Source organism: Impatiens glandulifera, chromosome 8, assembly GCF_907164915.1.
Source record: "Impatiens glandulifera chromosome 8, dImpGla2.1, whole genome shotgun sequence".
NCBI classification, from domain to species: Eukaryota; Viridiplantae; Streptophyta; class Magnoliopsida; order Ericales; family Balsaminaceae; genus Impatiens; species Impatiens glandulifera.
This window is the reverse complement of record NC_061869.1, coordinates 10832348-10859524: the sequence shown is the minus strand read 5'-3', so window position 1 is coordinate 10859524 and position 27177 is coordinate 10832348. Positions and strand designations below refer to the sequence as shown.

General features: G+C 28.2%; 4 protein-coding genes across 4 annotated transcripts; 2 read left to right on the top strand and 2 right to left on the bottom strand.

Annotated features, from left to right (window-relative positions):
- The first annotated feature begins 360 nt into the window (after positions 1 to 360).
- LOC124912967 lies at positions 361 to 944 on the top strand. Its single transcript, XM_047453597.1, has 2 exons — positions 361 to 668; positions 710 to 944. The coding sequence occupies exons 1-2, from the start codon at positions 361 to 363 to the stop codon at positions 942 to 944; spliced, it is 543 nt and encodes a 180-aa protein (XP_047309553.1).
- Positions 945 to 10281: 9337 nt separating this feature from the next.
- Positions 10282 to 11007, top strand: LOC124912966 (cytochrome b561 and DOMON domain-containing protein At3g25290-like). The gene has a single exon (XM_047453596.1). It carries the CDS (start codon positions 10282 to 10284, stop codon positions 11005 to 11007), a length of 726 nt encoding a protein of 241 aa, XP_047309552.1.
- Positions 11008 to 12990: 1983 nt separating this feature from the next.
- Positions 12991 to 14370, bottom strand: LOC124912965. Its single transcript, XM_047453595.1, has 4 exons — positions 14167 to 14370; positions 13984 to 14076; positions 13406 to 13720; positions 12991 to 13286 (listed from the first exon to the last, which is right to left on the bottom strand). Exons 1-4 carry the CDS (start codon positions 14368 to 14370, stop codon positions 13059 to 13061), a joined length of 840 nt encoding a protein of 279 aa, XP_047309551.1. The 3' UTR covers positions 12991 to 13058.
- Positions 14371 to 24363: 9993 nt separating this feature from the next.
- LOC124911533 (cytochrome b561 and DOMON domain-containing protein At4g12980-like) lies at positions 24364 to 25932 on the bottom strand. The gene is made up of 3 exons (XM_047452033.1): positions 25253 to 25932; positions 24917 to 25171; positions 24364 to 24854 (listed from the first exon to the last, which is right to left on the bottom strand). The coding sequence occupies exons 1-3, from the start codon at positions 25874 to 25876 to the stop codon at positions 24555 to 24557; spliced, it is 1179 nt and encodes a 392-aa protein (XP_047307989.1). The 5' UTR covers positions 25877 to 25932; the 3' UTR covers positions 24364 to 24554.
- Between the last annotated feature and the right edge of the window lie 1245 nt (positions 25933 to 27177).

Genomic DNA, 27177 nt, shown 5'->3' with positions numbered 1-27177 from the left:
ATTTTCATGCTTACACATTCGTCAATATCGAATGGCCCATATGCACTCGTCGATGTTGGATGGCCCAGATGCGCTCTCCGCTGCCAGATCACCCAAATGTACTTCCCGGTTCTAGATGGCTCAGATGCACTCCCTGATGTTAGATGACCTAGATTCACTCGTTGGTGATTGATGGCCCAGATGCACTCATCAGTGTCAGATGACCTAGATGCACTCCTTAGTGTCGGATGACCCAGATACACTCCCCGGTGTCGAATGGCCTAAATGTACTCGTCGGTGTCGGATGGCCCAAATGCACTCGCCGGTGCCGGATGGCCTAAATGTACTCACTAGTATTAGATGACCAAGATGCACTCATCGATGTCGGATGATCCAGATGCACTTGTCGTTGTCGGATGTCATAGATGCACTCGGCGGTGCCAGATGGCCCAAATGCATTTGTCAATGCTAAATGGCCCAGATGCATTCGTCAATGGCAGAGGTGACCCATATTCATTAGTCAATGCTATATGTGATCCAAATACATTAGTTAATGTCAGAGGTGGCCCAGATGCATTAGTCAATACCAAAGATGACTTAGATGCATTATTCAATGCTAAAGATGGTCCAGATACATTCGTTAATGTTGGAGGTGGCCTAGATACATTAGTCAATGCCAAAGATGGCTCGTATGTATTTTTCAATGCTAGATATGGCCCAATACCAAAAGTTGCCCAAACGCATTCTTCAATATTATAGATGGCCCAGATGCATTCGTCAATACTGAAGGTGACTCATATGCATTTGTTAATGGCGGAGATGGCTTTGATGCATTCTGTAGTGGTAGAGATAACTTAGATGCATTAGTCAATGTCAAAGGTGACTCAAACGCATTAATCAATGTTAGATGCGGCCCAAATAATATATCGTTCTCTCTTCTAAATCCAAATTTGTCTACAAGATAACTTAATAGCTTCTTTGGTAACCCAAATATTCAAATCTATTCAGCAAATCTCTACCTTGACTTAAATTCTCTCATTGATGCAAACCATTGTGCAACTTCAGAATCGAATACAATTTCTTTGTAGGTGGATGGTTCTGACATATCAAACTTCTCCAAAGTAACATGTAGTGCATAATCAACCATATCTTCATAACCGTATCTCTAAGGTGCTCTAACTCTAATCCTCTTTGACGACATTCCACTACATTCTGATAAATAGCTTCTAACGATTGAGAATCTAATAGTTCAGGATTTGAAAACTCAGCCTCAATGTGGTGTTCTTCCTCCTCTTGTAGATAAAATTCTAACTCCACTTGTTTATCAACAGTTCTACTTTATGCTATAAACCTCACAATAGAGTTAAGTGTAGAATAGAATTTTCATCAAAGATAGTGCTTCTATTCAAAATAACTCTTATCTTAGATGGAAACCATACTTTATATCTTTTGATACTATCTACATAGCCCACAGATACTCCGTTATTCTTTATTTTCTCTAGTTTACCCTCATTGATATGATAATAAACTATGAAACCAAAGAACTTTAAAATCTGAGTTATCCGCAAACTTGTTAGACCACACCCTATTAAGAGTTTTATATTCAATCCCGATAATTTAGAAAATAATATGTTGTAGTGACGGTCGATGCCTAAAATTGTACAAAATTATTTAGAAATGTGTACCTACGATTGTGGTTAACCAAGATTAAGTCAAACCTGGAAATTATCAGAAAATGGTGTTAGAAAATAAATTTCAAATAGGGTCTTAACTGAAATATCTTTTTGGGAAATATTCCAGAAATATTTATTTTCTGACCTCTAAGACATTTGAAAATTTATCGAAGTTTCAAAATTATAAAAATAATTTTGGGTTTCAAAAAAGTAGAACCAAATAGAGACCAGAGTTATAAGGGTTGGATTCATTTGTGTTAGTTAGGGACTGGAGAGGGTTGGTCTGGTCTGAGGGAGCTCTCGATCAGAGTTCAAGATGCTCGATCGGAGGACCGGAATCCCTAAGTCGGGGTGCCAAAGAGACTTGGTCTTTTGGATGAATTTACTAACTTAAGTGTAGAAACCTATGAGTCTATGTTTGGTTTGGGTGTTGGGTTTGTGTAGGGGTCCAATGGTCCTAGGCTAGCTCGGGGCTAAGGTTGTTGGTCCTAGGTCAATGGAGTTTTCGGTCCTAGGTTAGGTTTACCGGTCTTAGATCATCGGTTCTAGTCTAAGGTACCTGGTCCTATGTTTGAAAGGTGCTCGGTCCTAAGTTATAAAAATTGGTCTCAAGCTAAAGGGAGTACTAGGTCCTAGATTAAAAAAAATCTTAGGCTAAAGGGAGTACACGGTCCTAGGTTAGAAAAATCGATCTTAGGCTAAAGGAAGTACTCGTTCGTACGCTAAGAAAAATCGGTCGGATTCTTCGGTACTAGGTTAAGAACATCGGTCCTTGGGTTCAGTCCTAACTCAAGAACCTCGGTCCTTGGTCTCAGACCCAAGATTAATTTTCTTGGTCCTTGCTCTCGGACCTAGGCTAAGATCCTCGGTACTTGATCTCGGACCTAGGTTAATTTTCTCGGTCCTAGCTCTCGGACCATGCTAAGATCCTCGGTCCTTGCTCTCGGACCTAGGATAAGAACCTCGATTCTTTGCCTTGGTCCAAGAATACCAAATGTTCTTCATGAAGATTGCAGGTCTATATCTTTTTATACAAATCATAAAAACATGATCAATAAGTTACTAACAACTTATATGATTGTAAGGATCCTAACCCTAAACCCGATCAATCAAACTCTACAAAGATTGATTTTTCAAAATGGTTTTAGGGAAAAATTTGGGAACTTTTGATTTAAGTCATCTCATGGCCTAATTCTTGTTCCAACAACTTTGAAATGATGTTTACAATCGACACAACCAAAACAAAAACATCAATCAAGCTCTCTAACAAATTTCAAAACTGAAATTCAAACTCATTTTTTTTAAATTTAGTTGGATCAAACATGATCGGGATGTTTGTTTTATGATTATGAAATCATCCTAGCATTTTAACAAACATATTAGACAACTAATTGAATCAAAATTCAAGCTTAAAAGCTCAAGAACACGAAATTCAAAATTTCCATATTTTTAAATCATATTTGGGTTTTTTTAAGATTAAATTGATGAAATCTCTTTCGATAGAAAGCATGAAATTGAGCCCTAAATCAGCTCAACCCGACCGAACTTGGAAAATTTTAATATTTAATCACAATTCGAATTATAGTAGGTTTGGTTGTAATATTCGGATTATATTCGATGGATTGGAAGAAGAACACCTAGGGAGTATTTATACTCAAGTTAGGTCGATTATTGAAGTCGAATTCGTATTGAATTTGGGTTTTGAAACTCTTCTTTTTCGTTTCTATTCTATCCTCGGCAACCTAGGTCTAGGTAGATTTTGACTTCTGATCATAGGGGAATTGAAGGCGAGGGAGAGACGTATACGTTGGTGAAAGAATGGAGGGATAAGGTTGAGTAATGGAAAAGATAATTCTTCTAGAAGGTCGTCGGCGTCGAACGCGTTTCTCTGGCCTCGCGAAGAAGACGAACAAAACGACATCGTTTTGTTTAACTGAACGTTATGTTGGCGTTCCGTCGGTCGTTGGAGCGCCTGGGCTAACGAGGTTAGCGTCTCGTTAGCTGATAAGGTGTGGACCTGGATGTGAGGCCTTTTCCTGTGCACTGATGAAAATCCAGTGTTGATCTGATTGATAGAATCTCTGCTGCAACCAATTCTTTTATTTTCGGCTACACTGGATCATTGGTTTTTATTTTTAATAAAAGGTTTATTTGAAACCGGATTTTAAGCATTTTCTTTCATTTTTTCACCAAATTAATACACAAAATATTTTTGATAATATAATAAAAATTATGTTCATTTATTTTATTTTTGGGTATTTTGGGATATTTATTTAATTATTTTATGCTATAAATTACACATAATTTATGCCTAAAATCATAATTAAATTATTTCAACCATTTTTTGGTTTAATTTGGGTTAAATAAATACAATATTTTAATTTCAAATTATTTTTGGTTTTTAATTAATTTTTCTAATTAGAGTTTAATTATTACAATAATTAATTCTAATTTAATTTTAACATTTTCTTTAGATTATTTTAAATTAAAAATTCTAAATATTATCTTAGAATATTAATATTATTATAAATTGAGGTATGTGAAATTTTATATTTACCGTATGGATAGATTATAATTAATAAATATATTATTAATGAGTTTAAATTTTTTAATTATTTTTTGTTTGATTGTAATGGAGATTACCTTAGTGAAAATTAAGAGAATATATTGGAGTTGGAATATAGTTAGTTTATATTAGATTGAAAAGAGATAATTTTATTAAATTAATTTAATTTGAATAATTCTTACCCAACCCAAATTCAACTCAAACCAAATTAACTTACCCAAATTAATATTTTAGGTTTAAGTTAGAGTTATGGTTGAGATATTGGTTTGGGTCAACATAAACCATGCTCTCCGCACTTATACATTTGACTTTTTGCCAAATTCAAAGTATAGACGAAGATTGCATCTTAATTTATTTATTAAATATAATTTTTAAATATTTAAAATAAAATATTATTAATAACAATATTAATATTAATTACAATAATTAATAATAATATAAGTCTTTTTCATATGTATAATTTTAAATATTATATATTAATAATAAATTTACAATAAATTAATTAAAATGAAAATATAAAAAAAATTATAAAAAAAAAAGAAAAAATATTTAAAAAGTATTATAAAAGTTAAGTAGGACAAATTTTAATAAAAACAGTTATACAAAAATTCATACTTATAATATATGTTATTAGATAAGCTATATTAACAAAAAAATAAAAAATAAAAGGATGTTTGATTCACTAATATTATATCTCCGGCAAGGGTTACAAAGAGTATCGTCTGATCGGATCTCAAACCCCTGCTGATCATTTCTTCATGGAACACTTATCTTCTGCAAAGTCAGGTTGCTGTAAGCCGTCGAATGACTGTAGATTCGAATATGTAAGCCCTACGAATTGGAATCAGACGGGCAATTCAACCATCTATGGCAACCCTGATTGCAAAGTGTGGAGGAATGATCAGAGTTTATTGTGTTATGGCTGTTAGTCTTGTAAGGCGGGTCTGTTGGATAATCTGAAACGTGATTGGAAGAAGGTGGCGGTGGTGAATATTGTATTCATTGTTTTTCTTATCATCGTTTACTCGATTGGGTGTTGTGCTTTCAGGAATAACAGGAGGGATAATCATCGACATTATTATCCGACCAGTAAAATATAGCTAGATCATTATTATTGTAAGCTTTGATCTCTTGTTTCTTTGTGTATTCATTCATGTGGTTATTTTGTATGTTTTTTTTCTAAAATCATATCATTTTATTTTATATGTTATAGAAAATGACATAACGATGCAAAAATAACTGTACAAACCTTTGTTAGATAACTTCGATAAATGAATGTTTCATAAATGAATAACCTCGTCTAATAAATAAATTTTTTCGGTACCAATTTGGTCCATTGGGCTTAACGAATGACCTCGTTTAATGCATTAACGAATAAATAAAAATGAAGTCTTTATAGGCCCTATGTAAATATAAATAAATAATCACTATATACAAATAATATATTTTGAATACATCTCATCCAATAACTATTTTGTAAACACATTAATAAGTCATATGTATGGTAGTGTGCATTTTATATATTTCATGATTACATTTACAACTAATCTAGAATTCTAAAGATATGAATGTAATATATAATAGTTATAACTACTGTGAGTTTCAAGTAAATTCGAACTTAATATTTACAAAATGATATAATTATAAAATAAAAAAAAAGTATTGATTATCCAAGAATCTTCTCTCCCACACTTAGGAGCAGAGAGTCGATGTAACACATCAAATAAGGCTTTCATTGTTATCGCTATTAACGCTTCCCCCCACTCATAGGGCTAAATTAAGTATGGATAATGATAGTGAGTACGCACACTATCATTGGAACCAACCTACCCAGTCTCCTACTAGGGAAGGACTTTCGTAACACCTATGTTGTCAGGGACGGACATAAGATTTCGAACTGGGGTGGTCTTGAAATAATAACGAGAAAATTTTGAAAAAAATAAATATATGAAAGTAAAGTTTTACAATTTTTTTAATAATTAAATAAAAAGCAATGAATTATATTAAATTGTTTTAAGAAATTAAGAATAATGTCATATTTCTACCGGAAAAAAAAAATCGGGGTGGGTTTCAGTGCACCCGAGCACCTACATAGATTTGTCCTTGTGTGTTGTAGTTCGCTTCCTTATTGATGTGGAACCCGACAGTGACGAATCTAAGTTTCAACTAGTTGAGTGTCTTTCTACAAATATTATCTAACTAAAATTGTTTGTTGTTGTTGAATTAGATTCAAAGATAAGATATTCTGTTAGGATTTGACAAAATAAAAAGTGAGAATTTTACTTATTAATGATATTTTGTAGATGAAAACTAAAGATAAAAATAAGTTACGGATTTCGATTCTTGCTCTCGTAATTGTGAAGTCATTCTAACATTATACGTTCTAGGTTTAACTTAAGAGACCATCATATATACATGTCTAGTCGTGTTACCTATTTAATGATCTAAAATAGCGGAAACAAATTATTTTTGATAAAATTTAGATAAAGTTCTTCAATTTCTTTTCTTTTATATAAATTGTATCCTTGATAATATATATAAATATATATATATATATATATATAAATATATATATATATAAATATATATATATATAAATATATATATATATAAATATAAATATATATGTATTTATATATAGATATTCCCTAACAAAAAAAAAGTTAAAATCCTAAATATCAAGGACCAGAAGAGGTAAGGCTAGTTTTTATTAATTAAATTAGTTTGGAATAATAAGGGTGATGTACCGTACCACAAAGTATTTTTTTTATATATCTTATTAGGCAAATTTTTTCAGTAGGAAAACAAGCACAATATAGTTAGAATTTGAATTCAAATTAACAACACCATATAAGAACAATTAGCATAATCGGTTTCAGAGTGAAAATTAAGGGCGTATAATCGGTTTAATTTGGTCAATTTTTAAAAGTCAGTTTGAAATAAATTTAAATTGTTCAGATTCAATTTATTGATCGGTTATAATTATACCAAAATATTTAAAGATAAATAAATAAAAATGAAACAATAATAATAGTGAGACTAAGACTACATATATCCATTTAACACAAAAAAAAAATTATTTAAAGAAAATATCTTTTACTGTTATTAATTTGATCGTCACTAAATCGATTAAGTGAATCATTAATTTCGGTTCAACGATTTTAAAAATTTTATTACTTTGATTTTCACAGTTCAATCGATTTTTCTTACCATTTTAGTGAAAACCTAGGAAGCACGGATACGGGTGCGTGAGTGCAGGTGCGCGGTGCGGGAATACGCCGATTCGGCAAAATTTAAAAAATAAGGATTCGGGTGCGGGAATACGTCATATAAAATATAATTATATAATTATATAAATTATAAGTACACAAAGTTACAATATGACTTCCATATTGCCAACAGTCTTAATTATCTTGTAAAAATATTGCTTCAAATTGAGTGAATAAAGGAATATGTGCTCCAATTTCGCTCACAACAACAAGAAGAAGAACAAGGTTGGCATAATAGTTTAAAAGCTATTTTTGGAGATTTGGTGCTGAAGCTCCACAAACAATCCACCACATTCGTGGTTCCATAATGCCTCTTTCTTCCACGGAATCGGGACAACCAAAAATATCCATTTGCCCCGAAAAACGAGCAAATTCAATATTTACCGTTGTTCTTGCTTCACTTGATGGAAAGTATCGTTTGAGACACTTATTTCTTTCTTCTGATAGCTTAATATCAAGATGAGGAGGAATACGATTCGGAGCGGCACTAAGCCATTCGGAGATTTCTTCACTAAAAACTAAATTATATATATTTTTATTTAGCTTAAAAATGGAATTTAATTATTGTGTTAGATTGTTACTAGGATTAGGTCATAGGGTTTGGGGAATAAGTTTTCCTTTTTAATCTCTTTAGGTTATTTGTATTACGTATTTTTGTGTGGTTAAAATCACAGTTAATGTACATATGACTAACACAAACCTAATTCTCACCTACAAAATAATTTGAGGAAATTTTTAAAATTATTTGAATGTTTACTACCACTTGTTTGTTAATAAAGAATAATTTGGTTAAATCTAACTAACTTTATTTCAATCACCAATGAATCAATCAAATCACAAATGAATCAATCAAATAATGAATTAAAATATCAAATTATCCTCATTAATTTTATAAATTTAAACATTAAATACAAATAAATATTTTAATAATTTTTTAACTCAAACACTTAGGGCTATGCAAAAATACCGGAAAACCGGTAAATCAAACAAACAATAGTTAACCGGTTTTATTTTAACGGTTTATTGGTTAATCGGTTTTATTTTAACGGTTTATTGGTTAACCGGTTTTATTTTAACGGTTTATTGGTTAACCGGTTCTAGCGGTTTCGGTTAATCGGATTTTACCGGTTAAACAGTTCGGTTTTCGGTTTACCTATTTTTTTAAGGGTTTAATGAGTAAACCGGTAATAATTTAATTATATATTTTTATATTTTATAATTTGTATTAGTTATTTTATAAATAATAAATATATTATAAATAATATTTAATAATTTAAAAAAATATATATTTTAAATTTTAATAATTTTTATAGAATTATTTTTAAAAAACATTATAATTTATATAAAATTTTACAAAAATAAATTAAAAACAAACTAAAATAATTTTATTAAAATAGGTAAAATTATTTTTATAAAAATATAATCACATGGAATTATAAATTAACCAAATCAAAATAATTAAACAAATTAAAACTTGATTCTTAACCTTCCTAACATGTTTTAACTTTTTGATGTTAGTTTTGAATTTTCATAAAAAACTAACAAAAATAACTATAAAATATATTATATTATTATAATAAAATTATATATTATAACATATTCTTAATATATTAATAAAATATATTATAATAATATAATATATTCTAATAATAATATATAATATTATTTAAATATATCAATAAAATATATTATAATAATATAATATATTCTAATAATAATATAATATATTATATTATAAATAATATAATATATTATAATAGAAGAAAGGATGGAGAACAATATAATAGAAAGTACAACAATAATTTTTTAAAAAAAAATATTTCATAAATTTATAATTTAATTAAAAAAAATTAAATTATAAGTTCCTAATTAAATATGGTTAACTTACATAAAAATCGGTAAAACTTTAACGACAGGTTAACCATTCATGTTAAAAAAAAAAAGGTTTAACAGAATGAACACCCTACAAACATTCCATCTTTTTATTAAATAATAATTTTATATAAATAAATAAATAAATAAATAAAAATACATTAAACAAATCCTATATAAACACATACAAATGACCAATATTTACAAAATATCATAATAAAATCCACAATTAAAGAATAATGACCGTTACTAAAACATCTTCAAATCCTATCCTTTCTTACCATATCACCGTATCAGAAACATTTATTTATTTTCTAAAATTAAATCAAATAAAAAACTAAACATTTATTTATTTTCTAAAATTAAATCAAATAAAAAACTAATTTGACTTTGGGTCAACAGAATATTGTTTTAAAAGAAAAAATCATAATAAAAAGGTAATAAAAAATATCTAAACCAAACAAGCCTTCCTTTTCATACTATAAATTTACAGAAAACCAAAAACTTAAACAATCTCTAACAATGGCGTCTTTTTCTCAATAGTTTTATATAAATAAATAGAAAAAAATACATCAAACAAATCCTATATAAACACGTACAAATGACCAATATTTACAAAATATCATAATAAAATCCACAATTAAAGAATAATGACCTTTACTAAAACATCATCCAATCCTATCTTACCATATCAGAAACATTGATTTATTTTCTAAAATAAAATTAAATAAAAAAACTAGTTTGACCCAGAGTCTTGTATTGACTATAGAATCTCAATCTTGGGTCAACAGAATATTGTTTTAAAAAGAAGAAAATCGTAAAAAGAATTAAAAAAGGTAACAAAAAAATATCTAAACCAAACAAGCCTTCCTTTTCATACTATAAATTTACAGTAAACCAAAAACTTAAACAATCTCTAACAATGGCGTCTTTTTCTCTCTCTACAATCTACATTGTTCTTCTTCTCTCTCTAGTTTCACTTTCTCCAGCCCTTTCTTCCAAATGCAATACCCAGAAATTTTCTCACAAAAGGGTATACGATAACTGTGTAGACCTTCCCAAACTCCGTGCTAATCTCCACTGGACCTATATAAACTCATCTGTTTCAATCGCCTTCATCGCACCGCCGGCGAGTCCCGACGGTTGGATTTCATGGGCAATTAACCCTACCGGAAAAGGAATGGAAGGCTCTCAGGCACTTATAGCTTTTAAAGATCCAAAATTAAGTTCAATGATTGTACAGACATTCAATATCTCTTCTGATTCGATCCAACCTTCGAAAATCGCATTTAATGTTTCTAATATGAGCGCAGAGAAATCAGGAAAACATATGAAGATTTTCGCGACTGTGTTTTTGCCGGCAAATATGACGACGATTAATCAGGTTTGGCAGGTCGGAAGTGCGGTGGACTCTAATGGAATTCCTCAGCCGCATGCGATGTCGCCGGCGAATTTAAATTCGGTAGGAGAGCTTAATTTGCTTGGAGATGATAGTATTAGTCCTGCACCTCAACCGTCGGAAAGTTCGCCGGCTCCGGCGCCGATTGGGAAGAAGAATGGAGGAGTGTCTATGATGAAAATGAAGATTGGAAATGGATTTTTGATAGTAATGTTAATTGTTTCTTCTATCTTTTTAATTGTTATTTAAATTTCTAATTACTTGTATTTTGAAGTTTGATTACTTTTTAATTTACTATATTATTGATGTGTCTTAATATTTCTATATAATGATGATATTTAATTCAAAATATTGAGCAATTTTGTTATCAATTTATATGGTAAGAAATAAATTTATATTTCTTCATTTTTACAAAAATCATAACAAAATAGGAAATGATTTGAATAATAAGGAAAATAATATTAATAGTACTAAATAAAAGATTTAAAGAATCAATCCATAAGCTTAATTGTTTTTAAATAAAATTTATATCAAATGAAATAAAAGCTATTGGATATCTACAAAGATTTATAAGATAAATTAATTTATAAAGAATAATTGAAGTGATAATTTGTTTTTGTCAAAAAAGAGTAAGATTTTTAAGTTGGAGTAAAATTATAACAATGAGATTGTAAATAATATAAGAAAAAAAAAATATTTTATGTGTTATTTAATTGCTTATATCACAATTTTAATACCATTTTGAAAATGACATTTTTATTTAAAAGAATAAATAAATTGAAAAGTTATTAATAATTTATACTACTTTGTGAAATCTATGTGAGAGCTACTTGTAACCGAATTTACAATATTAAGTTAACAAAGTTCTTAGTGTTGCAATAAAGATTTTGTCATTAATACTCTCTTTTGTATTCATTTGGGTTTTAGGTAAGTTTGGTTGGTTTTATTGTGTTTTTGTCAAATTTTAAAAGTAAGACAATTTTTTATTCATTTATTTTGATTTAATATGATTTAATAGCTTCAACTATGATTAACGAATCTTTTGGTCTTATGCCAATTCGTCATGCATTTTATATAGATAAATTAAGGAGAGAGAAAAAAAAATTATATGCACTCATAAAATAAAATAAAAATACAACAAATGACTTATAGACCACATTTTTTTTAGAACACATGGTGTCAATTAAATAAAAACTAAAAAAAAACAAAAAACATTACATAAGTTTAAAAGAAATCAAAAAGTTTAAAAGAAATCAAAGTAAAAACAAACTAAATAAAGTACAAACAAAAAAATGACAAATGAGAATTGATAATTAAAGTGTAATGAAATCAATAGTTATGGTGACTTTGTCGTAAGTGGTGTTCGGTTTTTCACAAATTAATCAATTCTTCTCGACTGCAGAAATACGCCTTCACATTTGGATGAGGGAGTTGTCGTCGGTAATAATATTGTCCCTAACAATTTTATCACTGACGACATCATCCTCACAATTTCATCTTATATTTATACATCTTTTATAATGTAAATGAGATATTGTGCTCCCAAATTAATTCTAATATTCTATCTCACAATAAAAGGTTAAAAAATAAAAAAAAAATAAAAAAATCAAAATGACAATTTTACCCTTTATATAAATATATATATATATATATATATATATAATATTTTTATAGAAATGTAGTTAATATTAAAAAAAATATTATTATTTACGGTTTAAAATCACACATAAAAGTAATTATAACAATATGACTATTATTAACTATAAATATTGTTGTTAAAGAATAAATTATAATTTAATTGATGAGAATATATAATTTTAAATTTTTTGTTTTAATATATAAAATGAAAGAAATAAAAAGAAAGAAAAGAAAGAAAAGAAAGTACAACTATAGTGTGATATTGTTTACTCACACATTTGCTTGACTTTGTTCGACCAACTCCTAATCCTATCTATTTCATGAATGAAACATTTGATTATATTTGAGATTATGATGTTAGTCAAGAATGTAATTATCCTTTTAGAGCTGAATTAAGAGACCATACAACCCATACTAGAAGAAAACATAAAAAAGGATTCTTAATATACAATCTGTTATTGCTGTACTATTCTTGTCTCATATTGAGAATAACACAAGATTAAAAGAATGCATTCCCTTCTAAACTAGAACACATCTCAAGTCATCCACTCTTTTTAAGTTCCATGATCAATGTTATGTACTGTCATAGCAAGGTATATCAAATAAAGACACAATTGGGTACTACAAAAAAACATGGAAGACACAATCATATAGTAGTTACCTTAATTTGTTCCATTTTGGTCATCCTTCTCAATAGCAGATATGACAGAAATTACACTTAGACCTTCCTTAAACACCACCACTGCTTCGTAAGTTTTAAGGTCCCGAGAGGCAGCTTCTCTGTCAAAGGCGCTAAAGGTGATGTTGTATCCAAATGCAAAGCCCTTGAGCAAAGTTGGTTCTACAATTTTATAGAAGCTATTGATCTCCTGGAAAGAAAGTTCAATTCCCTGGGAGATCAATGAAACCATTAGTAGAAAAGACAACAAACAGGGAAACAAAAATCTTTCCTTTTTCTGACATAACGTTATGTCTATTTAGATAAACAAAGCAGAAAAGTAAAGAGAACCTCTTGTAAGCCTTTGCAGAAGGTAGCATAAACAGAAGACATATGGACTACATCTTGGGTGTGGTCCAGAGAATTGTCATATTCACTGCAACCAGCAGGAAGATCTTCAAGAGTAATTGCACAATCTATGGGGTGTAACCTGCAGAAATCCAACTTCTCGCCTCCCAATCCACCATAAAAGTCATAAAAATAAGATTGGAAGACTTGAGGAGTGCCTCCTGCAATGCGAGGACTGCTTGCCTCAAATATAAGGTAAAATTCAATGGGTCCACCAAGCCATCCTCTTACAATCCTTTGAAATACGAAATCAGTATTCTGTTGAACAATGCAGGATTCATCAACAACATGTATATATATATATATAAATAATTAGGTAAGAGAATTTGGTGAGAAAATGACTTGGTATAAATAATTTCTCTCTTTTCTCTCTTTCCTTCCACTTTTACATTTTCAAACCAACCAATGAAGGTGATGTCAAGTCATTCCTCACCAAATTCTCTCTATATCATTCCTTCGTGTATATATATATTATATGAAAATATGGAGGGGAAGAGGGTTCATCATCAACACAAACTCACATGATTAAAGTTAAAGTTGGCCAAACAAAATAGAGCTTGTGGGTAATAATTATCTAGGTCACCCAGAGGAGCAATCAGGCCCCTATTCACACCCTTTAGAATTAGAAGAAGAAAGAATATAGTTAGTTAGTTAATCAACAAGCACAATGACAAAAATAATATGTTTTCTTCTTCTTCAATTACCTCTTTCTGCACAAATTCTTCACCGGCATCAAAATAATCATCGTAATTAAGATCCTCAGAGTCCGAATCCATATAAACACTGGCGGCAGACGGTATGATCGTCGTCGTCGATACATTCTTTGAGAATTCTCCAGATTCATTGCTGCTGCTGGTGGAGCTCGACGAAATACTCTCGCCTTCGCCATGAATACCCTCACCTTCCATCCTAGCTTACTGCTTCTTTTCCTAATGTAAAGCCCTAATATATTTGTCAATTAAAATATTAAAATTGTTAATCTAATTAAAAAAAAAATTATTTTTAAATATTTTCTCAAAAAAATTTAATTTAAAATTATTTACTTAATTTGATATTTATTTACTAATATTTAGTAATTATTCAAAATAAAATGTAGTGTATATATAGTTTGAAAAAATTACAAAAGTTTAATCTTACTAAATTTTTTAAAATAAAATCAGTATTTAAAATTATATTTATTTTAATTATAAATTAAATACATATATACAAATTAAAATTATTAAATATATATTAAAAACAAAAATATTTGTAATAAAAAGTGTTCTTGAGTAGTGGCTTCTTAATGTGATTTGGTAAAAAACTTTATTAACAAAATGAAGATAGAATAATGAGATATTTATTAGGATTTAACTCTATTAATATTTAATTATACTAATTATTTTATACTTTTTAATAATTATTAATTAAAATTAATTTTATATATAATAATAAAAGGAATTTGTTATATAAATGTCTATTTTCTATAATGCACGAATTTTGTTTTAGAAGAATGAAAAAGATTGTTAACAAACTGAAAAGAAGACAATAGATAATAGGTGATCTTCCTTCCTAATAGTTTGTATGTTTGAATATAAAATATTCTAATTAATATTTGTTAATGAAACTTATTTACATTTTTTTAAATAAAACTATCCAATTTTATTATGGATTTGTGGATGAAGATTTTCTTTTATTTAAATATATATATATATATATATATATATTAACTTTTTTTTAAATATTTATATCACATAATTTTTATATTTTAAATACGACGTTATTAAATAAAAGACCGAAAATGATAAATGATTATAAGAGTTCAGGATTTAGGAAAAAAAAATATTTGTCAAAAATAATTAACAACAAGATGAAAAAAAAAAGAATGAGATTGACATGTAAACAAGTAAATGACACAAACAACGAAATTTAGAGCGTCTTAAAATCAGAAAGAAATGTAATGTTCTCATGTGCAAAGCTCTTTTACCTTTGACAAATCAAACAATTTTTTTCATGAGTGAGAATTCGCCTTCACGTTCGAAGGAGTGATCATGAGTTTATATTAAATATAATTTTCTTTTCAAACAAACTTTACATCATTTGAAATGTTATTGCGTTACTCTCCGTCCAAATATGATAAATAATGTTTGTCGTAGAAATTTGAACTAAAATCATATCACATCATTATTGTTTTATTCATAATATCACTCTCACCCATTAAAATATTAAAATATTACTATTTTACTTTTTCTTAAATTTAAAATTAAAAATAAAATAATATTTTAATAAATTTAAAAGAACTCTTTTCCTAATTTATAAAAAAATCTAAAAAAAAAAAAAAAATATATATATATATATATATATATATATATATATATATATATATATATATATATATATAACAAGTTCAAACTAGCAATCAGGGTAGGATATTGTTTTTTCTATCTAATTTTAACAATTTAAAAAAAAAAAAATATAGTATCATTTTATTAAAAAGTCTCTAAATAGGAGAAACCTACCTGAGTTCGTGAATTAAAACAAAACAAACAAATACTTTAATTTTTTTAAAAACAGAATTACAAGTCAAATGAATAAACACAAACAAAACATTCAAACAAATGAATTACAACTTTTCAAACAAGAAATAATAAGTTTATAATCTCTCTTTAAAGTTACTAGATTGAGTGACTTCATCATAATTAATGCCCAATTTTGACATAAACACCAATTTTGCTCACTTCCGGAAATTCGCCTCCAAGTCCGAACAAGGGAATTGCAATCAAACTTAATGCTCTTTCAAACATCATTAACACCACATCTCACCCTCGTGAAGATTCTTGAGTTTCTTTCCATCCAAATATGTAAACTATAGGAGCAAAAACCATATTTAAACATATTTGAATGAAATAGATTACCTTTAGCTTTTAAAATGATCACCTCCTTGATATTAATCCAATTCAAGGGGAAGAAAGCTAACTCCGTAGCTTTTGTAAACCGCCTCCATAACTCAAATGTAAACGGACAACCACCAAATAAATGATCCAACGTCTCTTCATTGCCATCACAAAGTAGGCATTTAGAATCCGGAATATTCATAAAACGCTTAAGACGATCCCTAGTTGAAAGCCTCTTCCTAAATAACAGGCACAACACAATTTGCTGCCTCGAAATGATTTTGGAGGACCATAAAACATGATAACAACCCACATCGTTCCCCCTCTCGCGAATAGACTCCCAAGCTAGGCTAGAATTAAACTTTCCATCTCTTTCCACCTTCCAAACCCGTGAGTCGATAGTGTCATTAAAGGGCATTGTTTGTATGAAGTTGACAATCCTAACACCTTCCAGAATACGCCTCAAAAGTGTTTTCCAATCTCCACCTCGAATGTCACGAACCGATGAATTAAGACAGTCCCTTCGAATACGCACCCCCACCAAATTCTATCTTAAGAACGATAGACATATTTTCAAATCATGGGTCATGCCAAAACATGGCTCCCTGACCATTCCTTAACCGGATATCGAACAAAGGTATAGAGTTGTCCTTAAGCTTGAGAATCTTCTTAAGCGACCAGGCCATTAATTTCCAGTTTAATCTTTGAATTCCATATACTCACTTCATTCTTCATAAACCTTGAGTGTACCCACTTTACCCACAATGAATCCTATTTTTTTTTAACGCCCAAAGGTGCCTTAACGTGAGAGCCTTGTTCCATTCTATGCAAATTTTCAATCCAATTTCACCCTCATATTTCGGTTTACACACATCAGTCCACTTCACTTTTTTCCCACCTTGTCCTTGATTTCCCCAAATGAAGTTCCTCATAAGATAATCAAGAACCTTCATTACATTGTTCGGGAGAATGATTTGTTGTACCTAGTATCCAATGATTCCCATAATGACTTTCATAACCAGCTTAGTCCAACCCGCATAAGATAGTCTTTTTATTGCCCAATCATTCATCGAATTATTGACTTTCTCAATAAGCCGTCTACAATGTGAAATCTCTAGTTGCTTGGCCGATAATGGTATCACCAAGTAACAGACCGGTAAAGTGCCCTCTTGAATCTCCGTTATGTTAAAGATACTCACTTTTGTTTCCTCTTTCACACCACCATAGAATGTTAAACTTTTTCCTTCATTAATAACCAAACTATAAGACTAGAAAAGATTGTTAATGCTTCCTTAATAGTGTTAATAGAGTCAATATTTGTGTGTGCCATAGTGAAAAGATCGTCCGCAACCGCAAAACATACGTGTGTGATATTCTCCTCCCTACATTGTGGATTGGGTGGATGTATGGAAGATTCTTTCGGAGCATTTTTAAGATATTCTCAAATATCCCCATGATGAGAACAAAAAGGTAAGAAAATAGAGGATCTCCCATCATAAAATCCGTTAACGTTTACAATGAAGTGAAGAGTTAAGATACACTGCCAGATCCAATCGATAACAATAACCGGAAAACCTAAAGCACTCAGAAAATTATGAATAATAGGCCATTTAATTGAGTCAAAGGCTTTTTGAATATCAACTTTAAAAGCCACCCGAGGAGATATGGATTTCCTACCGTTGCTCTTTAAAATCCCCTGCATAAGAAGAATATTATGCTATATATTTCTACCCGGAATAAAAGAAGATTGACCTAAACTAACAAGATTTGACTATTTTAATGCATGTAGAAATAATTTTTTAAATGATTTTATAAATGACATTATAGCACGAAATGAGTCTAAAATCACGAATTCCCTTGGGTACTAGGCACTTCGGGATCATATTAAGTATCGTGACGTTCCATTGCTTAAGAATCCTCCTATTTTGAAAGAACTCGAGAACACCTTCGCTAACCTCATGTCCGATTACATCCCAATTTTCCTTCAAAAATATTGCATTGAACCCATTAGGACCCGGACTCTTGTCCCCACTCTGAACAAAGTCTGTTTAATTTTCTCTTTACTGATAACCTCAAATCATCCAACGACTTTCTTTCATGGAAACTTTCTTGATCAAAATCTGATAAAGAAAGTGAATATGACTTGAGACTTCTCCATTGGTTCCGATGAGATCCCTATAAAACCAAATAGCCTCTTCATGTATAAGTTGTTGTTCTTGAACAATCACACCATCACTTGTCTTGATTATATAAACACGGTTTCTCAAGTTCTTGCAGAACACTCTCTTGCAGAACACTCTCTGTAGAAGAATCGAATATTTACAAACACACAAAATTATATGTTTGGACTAAATGATTAAATATTATTTATATTTAATTTGAATATTATAAAATAAAAATATTTTAATATTTTAGCTAATAAGTTAAATTATTTAATTAATAATAAGATAAAAAAATATTTTAAAAAAATTAATAATGTGATAAAAATTATTTGAACTTTAATTGATATTTTTCTAAAATAAACAAAATTTATCTGTGATTTGTTTATCTTCATAAAATATAAAAGAAAAAGCAGTATCTTATAAACTATAAAATGTTATAATTATATATATTTTTTTATTATTATTACATTGACATTATTTTAATTAATAATATAATGTTTTATGTTATTATTATTCAATGTTTTAATTAATTAATTTTGAATTCATATATAAAATCAATTAAAAAGAAATATATATATTATATATTAATTACAATCAGAACTTAAAATAAACGTCAATGCTAAAAATTAAGTTTTGATGAGGTTAGAATATGACCAAATAATAATATTAAGTTTTTATTTTTAACCATTGGGCTAGACATTTTATGTTTAAAGAATACTATAAATTTCTTCTTTATTTTATTAATAGGCCGCTGGGCTTGCATTTATTGAATGCAGGACAGATTATCCGAATTCATCCAACTATAGTTGTATTTATTTGTATGTAGTTTATCATTAAATTGGAGTGAAGCTAGTAACTTGTATGAAAATTTTACATTTGTTACAATATATGTGTACTTTTTAGATTTTGTTCAGATTTTATTTGGTTTAATTAAACAGCACAGTAGATGATGCATGTTAGTTTCCCGATGCAGATGCAGGCTCTTTCTCCACAAATTTTTCATCAACGATGAAAAGAATCTGATACATCTTTAGAAGAAGATGAGAAAAGAGACTATTTCACTCAACGATAAAAATTAGTAAGATTGAAGAAGATGAGAAAAGAGATGAGCAATTGCTCGTTCATTCAGAAATTACTCGCTAGTGATATAAGGAAAGTCACTGATTATATATTCTCAGCATATTCTCTTTACCGTTATAACTACTAACACAGCTGACATAACAGACAGAGCCAGGGTTTAAAAAAGAAATAAGTTTAGAGAAACATTAAAACAGAAAAAACAATAAAAAGAAAAGGATAAACAAATGATATTCTTCATCATGTTATTGTAATGTCGCCACGTGGCTCCATAGTCTTCATCCCATCAGATCCTCGTTTGGTATAATTAAGAATATTAAATAATGATAAATAATAAAATAATATATACTAATAAAAAATAACAATTAAAAATAACTTTATATAAAATATAAAGACTTAAATATTATTTTCTATTTATACTAATTTTTATACTTCTAAACAAATACAAAATTATAAAATCTATACCTTTTATATTTTTTATATCAAAATTAAACTTAGTACCTATTATAAGCCCAAAGTTTATAAACAATATTGACGTGACTTCAAGAGATGATTATATATTTATTTATTTAAACTAAATAGTGTTATGAATTGATGTTGAATAATACCAATATTTTAAAAAAATGAGAACAATAGCAATCTCTAGTAATGCTTACATCAATCTTTCATCAAAGTGACATATATATAAATGCTAAAAATGACCAAATCATGGTTTGCAAACTAATCACTTAGTACTTTTAGGGTATTTTGAATTGGCATCCATTAAGGAAAAAAGTTTAGGCTTTTTCAATTTATTATTATTTTTTTTTTTATAAGTATTGAAGCCTGAAGGTGCTCTTTTTTTTACCAAGTTAGTGTTGTATTTTGTTCGATGCAACATCTTATTTAGCCGGATCAATTTTTTTATTCATAACTTTTGTGATCCGAATAATTTTCCTAATTTTCGGTAAATCGTTTATTTCTCATATCCTCCGATTGTGTTGGTGATGTTTTCTCGAGTCTGTGTCCATTTTTTTTAGCAGTAAAGGAGATGAAGTTATTGGATCTAGAGTCGTTTTTCATTTTTTTTAAATAGCCATTGAATAAGATCTTTCAATCGGAGACCCTCTTATATGTATCCTCCCATTATTTCTACAGGTTTCTCACTTTTTTGGTCATATATGTAGATGATTAATTATCACTAGGTATTAGATTTTTAAGCATTGTTTACTAACCCTCGATTAATGACAATATTCAATGTCGCTCAAAATATTTTGTAGAGATTATTCCGACACCGTTTGATTAGTTTGTTCGGTTTGCTCTACTTCATCATTTATTATTACGATTATTTGAGTCATCCTCAATAAATTACAAGATTGTTCGATCTTCATTATTATAATTTATTTATTATAAATATGTCATATTATTTAACACGTATATTTATTTTAATTAATAAAATATAATTTATTTTAAAAAAATAATAATAATAAATAAATTGGCATTCATTCTTAATTTTGCAAGTGACTGAATCATAGATTAGAAAAATGATAAAATTGAATGTTGGATAATTTTAAAAACTACTCCATTTAATGATAGTTGAACAATTACCAACTAACCAACCAATTATTATTAACATTAATAAATGCATAATTAAGTTGCAATAAAAGTTAATGCTTAAATTTCTCTCCTAAGTATTGAGTCGGATTCAGGTGCAGGAACAGGCACACTAAACTTGGAATCTTGTTTCTTTATAAGATTTTTTTTCGAAAATAAAAACCATAAAAAATCGATTCGGAGCGGAATTTGGGATACCTCCCAACAAACTAGACAAAGGTTTTAATTTTCTCTAATTATTATTTTTCAATTTTGTTTTTTTATCATAAAAAAATTAGCATGAATATTTTTACAATAATAATCTTTATCTCAATTTGAGGTATTTTAGCGTCTTTCAAGAATTTCTCTTATAGTTGAGCTAACTTCATGATTTTTTTTCTAACTATTAAAATATTATATGAATAATTACAACAACTCTTTATTATATAAACTTAATTTATTTATTAAATCACCTCATTGATCAATTAAAATATTAAATATCTTAACTTCCATTTTTATAAAATTTAAATGCAATTCAAATAATTACCAAACAATCAACTTTTTGATTTCACAACTTTAAAAGATTATATGATTATTGTCAATTAAGTTCACAAATTCAATTATTAAGAATGAAGGGTGTCTTTGTTCAATTGAATTTGAAAAATGCACGCATAACTATGCTAACGATTTTTTGTTTTTGTTTTTTTCATATCATACCAAGAACAAAAATATTGCATTTACGAGTTAAATGATGCATGTCAATATATTATTTCTCCATTTTTAATAACATTAAGTCTATCAAAATACTTTGTTCATTAAATACTTATTCTATGATCAAAGAAAATGTGAGATGAACTTTAAGGGTTCGAAACGATTATATTTATCTTTGAATTAAATAATAGTACTAGTTGTAGTATTTAACTTAGCCCAATGTGATTTATTTGGATTTTACTAAAATGAACTTTTATATTATCCCCACATGCACATGGAGAGCACTTATTTTTATTAAACCATTCAAATTATTAAAGGGTATTTTACTGTATTTATTATAAAATTTAAATACTAAGAGTGATTTAATAAAAAAAAATAACTAAATAAATCTTTTTTTCCTTTTTAAAATAAACAAATCCTTCTATTCGGGGATTTGTTTTTTCCATTCACGTCTCGGTTTTGAATAATTTCTAAGTTATACTCTATGGTTCTAAATAAAAATTCTTTAATAAAATTATCTTTTTATATAAATTACAATTCATATTATTATAAAAAATTTAACTTAAAAGTACATTTAAAATATATGAATGATATATAAAATATTAGTCTTCGTTTTGAAAGTCGAAAAAGATAAATATTATACCGTTGGGTAAATTATAATTATTTTATTTTATTTCTAATACAAGATTCCTATACAAATTTTGTATGGCTGGTTGACAAACACTTAAAATTGTGTAACTTTTAAATGTCTCTTCCCAATGATATAATAATCCAATTACAACAAAAATTGTACAATTTTATATTGATTATAAGATAAGGACAAAGTTGATTTGTCAGTCATACCAAAAAGTTCACTATGTAATTGACCTAAATTAGGTTGGAGAAGGTGAATAAATGATGATTAGGCATAAGATGAGATGCTCTTGAGATTCAAAATAATAAAATATTATTATTATTAAAGTTGATTACTTGTGAGCTGGCAATGACATTATTGTTAAATCCTTAGACTCAATAATTGTGTCACTAATATCATGTTTTACTACAAAAAAGACTAATACAATATTTTATTATTGTAATCCTTTGTTGTAATTTAAACTTAAATACACATAATTATTTTTATCAGAATTATCATGAGAAATAACTTATTTAGTATCATATTTATTCTATTATATTGATTTTTTACACTCTTATAGAATTATACAGATCATATATATACTAGTTTTTTACTTTTTTTTTCATAAAAAAAAAAATCTATTCAAATGAGACAGTAGTTTTATAAGTGTTGATTTTACTTGCAAAATAGAGAAAAACTTGATATAAAATAAGATTATTAGTAAAAATTCTTCTAAAAAATTCAGATGGGATACTCTGTTATAATTTCACATGTTACGATGTTCCTTCTTAGAGTTATAGATATTTAAAAAATATATAAAAAATAATTTTGTTTACTGGTTTGCTCCTTTTCCTGTGAAGGGAATAGGGGTATAAAAAATTAGTAATAGAGATCCAAATTAAAAAATTTTAAATATGTCTAGTCTACATCATTGTATATGTTATTTTATTTAATTTTCAAAATTTTGTGATAAGTTGATTGAATTGAAAACATATAAATGTAACTATAAATTTTGTTTTATTCAACAAAAGAATCTGACCTCATTTACAATCTTGATTCATGGAATTTAGCCAAAAAAATAATGTTGTATAAAAAAGGAGGGTGCTTCATTCTCTTTTCAAATGTTTTTTTATTCATTTCTTTGCAATAAAATCATGATTAATTTCAGATATTTTTTACTTTATTCCAAACTTAACTTTGAAGTTATTTAAAAATTCTTATACTCTATCCAAATACTATAATATTTTATATATTTTTTTCATTATACATTTATATTTTTAAATATATAAATCAAATAACTCAATTTTTTTAAAACTAATAGTTATTTTAAAATGGGAAGAGACTCTTTAATAAATTATTAGGCCTCTTTCTATTTGAGTTAGTTGAATAACTCAATTCTAAAAAACTTTTGACTCACTTAATAAGCTTTAAATGTTTTTACCAAAAATATCCGAACCTCCTCTAAATCAACATTAATATCCAAAAAACCAAGCAAAAATGTTAAACTTTTAAAAGCTAATCTTTTCTCATTATTATTATTATGATTGAAACTATTAAATCGTTTAATATATTTTATTTTGAAAAAAATTATTTAATTTATTAATTAAAATACTAAAATAATTTTATTTTACTTCTATAATAATTTAAATATATATAAAAAATTAATAATTTATCTTGAAAAATCTCAAATACCATTTTTTTCTTTTTATCAAAAAAAAAATAAAAAAAAAAAAAAATCACACAAATCCTAACAAGCAGGATCAAACAAGCTTTAATGTACAAGGAAAAAGAGATAATAATGGAGTTAGAACATCAATCATCATAATTTGAATATAAAGCAAAACAGTAAAAAGCATTCTAATAATAATAATAACAAAGAAACCAAATAAGAATGGAAACTAAACCCAAGATTTCTTCCAAAAAGGAAAATATAATGCAAACCACTATTACTACTACATAATAGATACAAATCAAGCACACTCCAAACCTATGATTCCTCACTCACCTCTGTATACACACACAAGAACAAGAACATGAATATGATCCAAACCCAGATCAATCAAGATTCAAGATTGAAAATTGAAAATTCAAGAACCACCATTGTTGTTATTATACCCATCATAAGGTTTAGTAGACTGACCAGACTTACTCCTCCTCATAACCACAATCCATGTCACAGCTTCCAACAAAAGAGACAAAGCACCCAAACTCACAATCACACCTATGTAACCTGTTTTCCATTGCTTTTCTGGGTTCAATATTCCCAAACCCTTGAACACATTGATGATACTCAGTATTATTATACTATATCCCAAACTATGATGATATATGTTCCAGTATAACCTATATTTATGATCCTTCTTTGGTCTTAATAACAATGCAAAGATCTGAAAAACATAGAAAATTTGTCATTTTTCAGTAATAAAGATTGAATTCATGTATAAAGTACCTGAACAGTTGCAAGAGAAAACAGGGCAATCCCAATATTTCTATGATAAGTATAGATCACTCCTTTAGATTCATCACCAATCTTCAACCCAGTTATCCATCCAGCAACACCAATACAATAAGCAGACACTTGACACAAAGCATGTAAGTAAAACCATGCCGGATCTGCAGATTCCATTGTTCTTAAATATCTAGCAATCATAGCTCCAACAGGAAACAAAATTCCCCAACTCACAGCATTCAAAATCCCATGAATCTATATGATAAACAAACAAACTGGGTCAGATAAATTCCATAAATTGAATCTCTAAATTGATTAATATGAAGTTACACTCACATTTTTCCTCCTCAACCTCGAATCTGCACCACCTGTAGAACTATTACTCTGTCCTAACAACAAATCAACAGTTCCTTTAGAATCCAGATTCGCCGCTAACAAATCATGTCTCGCCGGAAACCCATTAACCACCGAAGACCCAACTTGCCAGACCTGATTCAACGTCGTTCCTAACTTCTCAACACCAGAAATTGTAGCGAAAATCCTCATCTCTCCACTGGAATATTCAGAAACTGCTTCAGTCACGTCAAATGAAAGCTTCGATTCAACAATCGACGAGTACGAGTTTAGCTTATACGTTTTAACTACCATGGAACCGTTACTGTCTTTGAGTGCGATAAGCGCTTCCGCTCCAACCATTCCGGTGGCTGTCGGATTTATAGCCCAGGAAATCCATCCGTCTGAATTCTCCTTTGAGACTACAAAAGCTATGGAGAGAGATGATTTGGTGGCGTCGTGGGTCCAGTGTAGATATGAGTTTAGATGAGGGAGATCGTTACAGTGTTGATAGAGCTTGTTGTTTGTGAACGATTGAGAAGTACATGTGAGAGATTTTGATGAAGGAATTTGAATGAGAATTACTAAAAACCCTAGAAATAATAGAGGAGATTGAAGAACCGCCATTGAAGAGGGGAAGAAGCTTTTTAGAGAGAGAAAGAGAGAGTGGGGGAGAAGACAGTTATTAATCTTGGAGACATGTAGAGTGTGTGCCAAATTTTAATAGGCGTATTCAATGAGCGATAACCACTTTTTCAGTTTTAACAGATACAAATTTCTTTATTTATTAGATTTTTTTTTATTACTTAAATTTTTATAATGAGTTAAAATAAATACAGTTCAATTATTATTTTTTAAGTTCATAAATATATTGTATAAAAATGACAAAAATAATTAGTGTTAATAATTTTGGACTCGACACCGAACACGAAAAAATTAGGTTAGGGTAATGTTTTTTTTTGTTCGGGTTAAAATCATGTCGATCAATTTAATCGGATTAATTAACCTATCAAAATCGGGTTGTTTTAAATGACGATCCGTCAATCAGTTTATAAATAAGTTATTATTTTTCTTTCTTGCTCACTTACTCATTTTCTTTTATATGTTTTTTTAATTGAATTTGTGATTTAGTTTAATTTTTATTTTAAGTTTATGTTATTTTAATTTGAAATATAGATATATTAATTAGTTATATCGGATCAAATTGGGTTGAGTTCGAGTTGAGTAAGATAAATCGAACAAAATTCGAATTTGAGTTAATTACGAATAAATAAATCAAGTTAAAGTTATAAATTTTGACCCAAATTATTTAAGAAAGTTGAAGTGAATAAGACTACTATCAAGCAATTGAAACTAGATTTCACAAACATTTTTTTAATTGTGCATAATAATTATAGATTTTTTTATTTTAATTATAATTAAAATACAAACATTACTATCAAACTTTAAATATATATATATAATAATAAATCCTCTCCATGTCAAATTTACAAGTTACATGAAATTTGAATTATACGGGGCTTAAAATAAGATGTTGACATGATAATTTATTATATTTGATTTTTTGCTAGACTCATTATGGCTTTAGGTCTTATCTGATTGGGGATAACCTTATACTAGGATAACATTTCATACATAATGAAAATAAATAAAGAAAATTGAAGATATTTAGATTAATAATTTAATTTATTTAATTGATAAGGAGATAGTTAAAAATATTTATGAGTTTTTTAAAATTTATTCAATCAAAACATTGCACATGTCAATTTATTTCATTTATTAATATTATACAGTTCAATTAATATTAAAATAATTAATTTAGATTTTGAGGGACTTTTTTCAAATTGGTTATTCTTCTTTTTATTTGGGCTTTGCATTCAAGTGATATTTGGAGCCCATATAATTATTGTCTTAATCTTTTAATGATT

Coding starts and splice junctions, on each gene's coding strand:
- LOC124912967 (XM_047453597.1), top strand. CDS start 361: ATGTCGGATGATCCAGATGCACTTGTCGTTGTCGGATGTCATAGATGC. Junction 669..709: donor GTCAATGCCAAAGATGGCTC/GTATGTATTTTT, acceptor CAATACCAAAAG/TTGCCCAAACGCATTCTTCA.
- LOC124912966 (XM_047453596.1), top strand. CDS start 10,282: ATGGCGTCTTTTTCTCTCTCTACAATCTACATTGTTCTTCTTCTCTCT.
- LOC124912965 (XM_047453595.1), bottom strand. CDS start 14,370: ATGGAAGGTGAGGGTATTCATGGCGAAGGCGAGAGTATTTCGTCGAGC. Junction 13,721..13,983: donor CCAACTTTAACTTTAATCAT/GTGAGTTTGTGT, acceptor ATTGTTCAACAG/AATACTGATTTCGTATTTCA. Junction 13,287..13,405: donor TCTGCAAAGGCTTACAAGAG/GTTCTCTTTACT, acceptor TTGATCTCCCAG/GGAATTGAACTTTCTTTCCA.
- LOC124911533 (XM_047452033.1), bottom strand. CDS start 25,876: ATGGCGGTTCTTCAATCTCCTCTATTATTTCTAGGGTTTTTAGTAATT. Junction 25,172..25,252: donor CGAGGTTGAGGAGGAAAAAT/GTGAGTGTAACT, acceptor TTTATCATATAG/ATTCATGGGATTTTGAATGC. Junction 24,855..24,916: donor TTTCTCTTGCAACTGTTCAG/GTACTTTATACA, acceptor TATGTTTTTCAG/ATCTTTGCATTGTTATTAAG.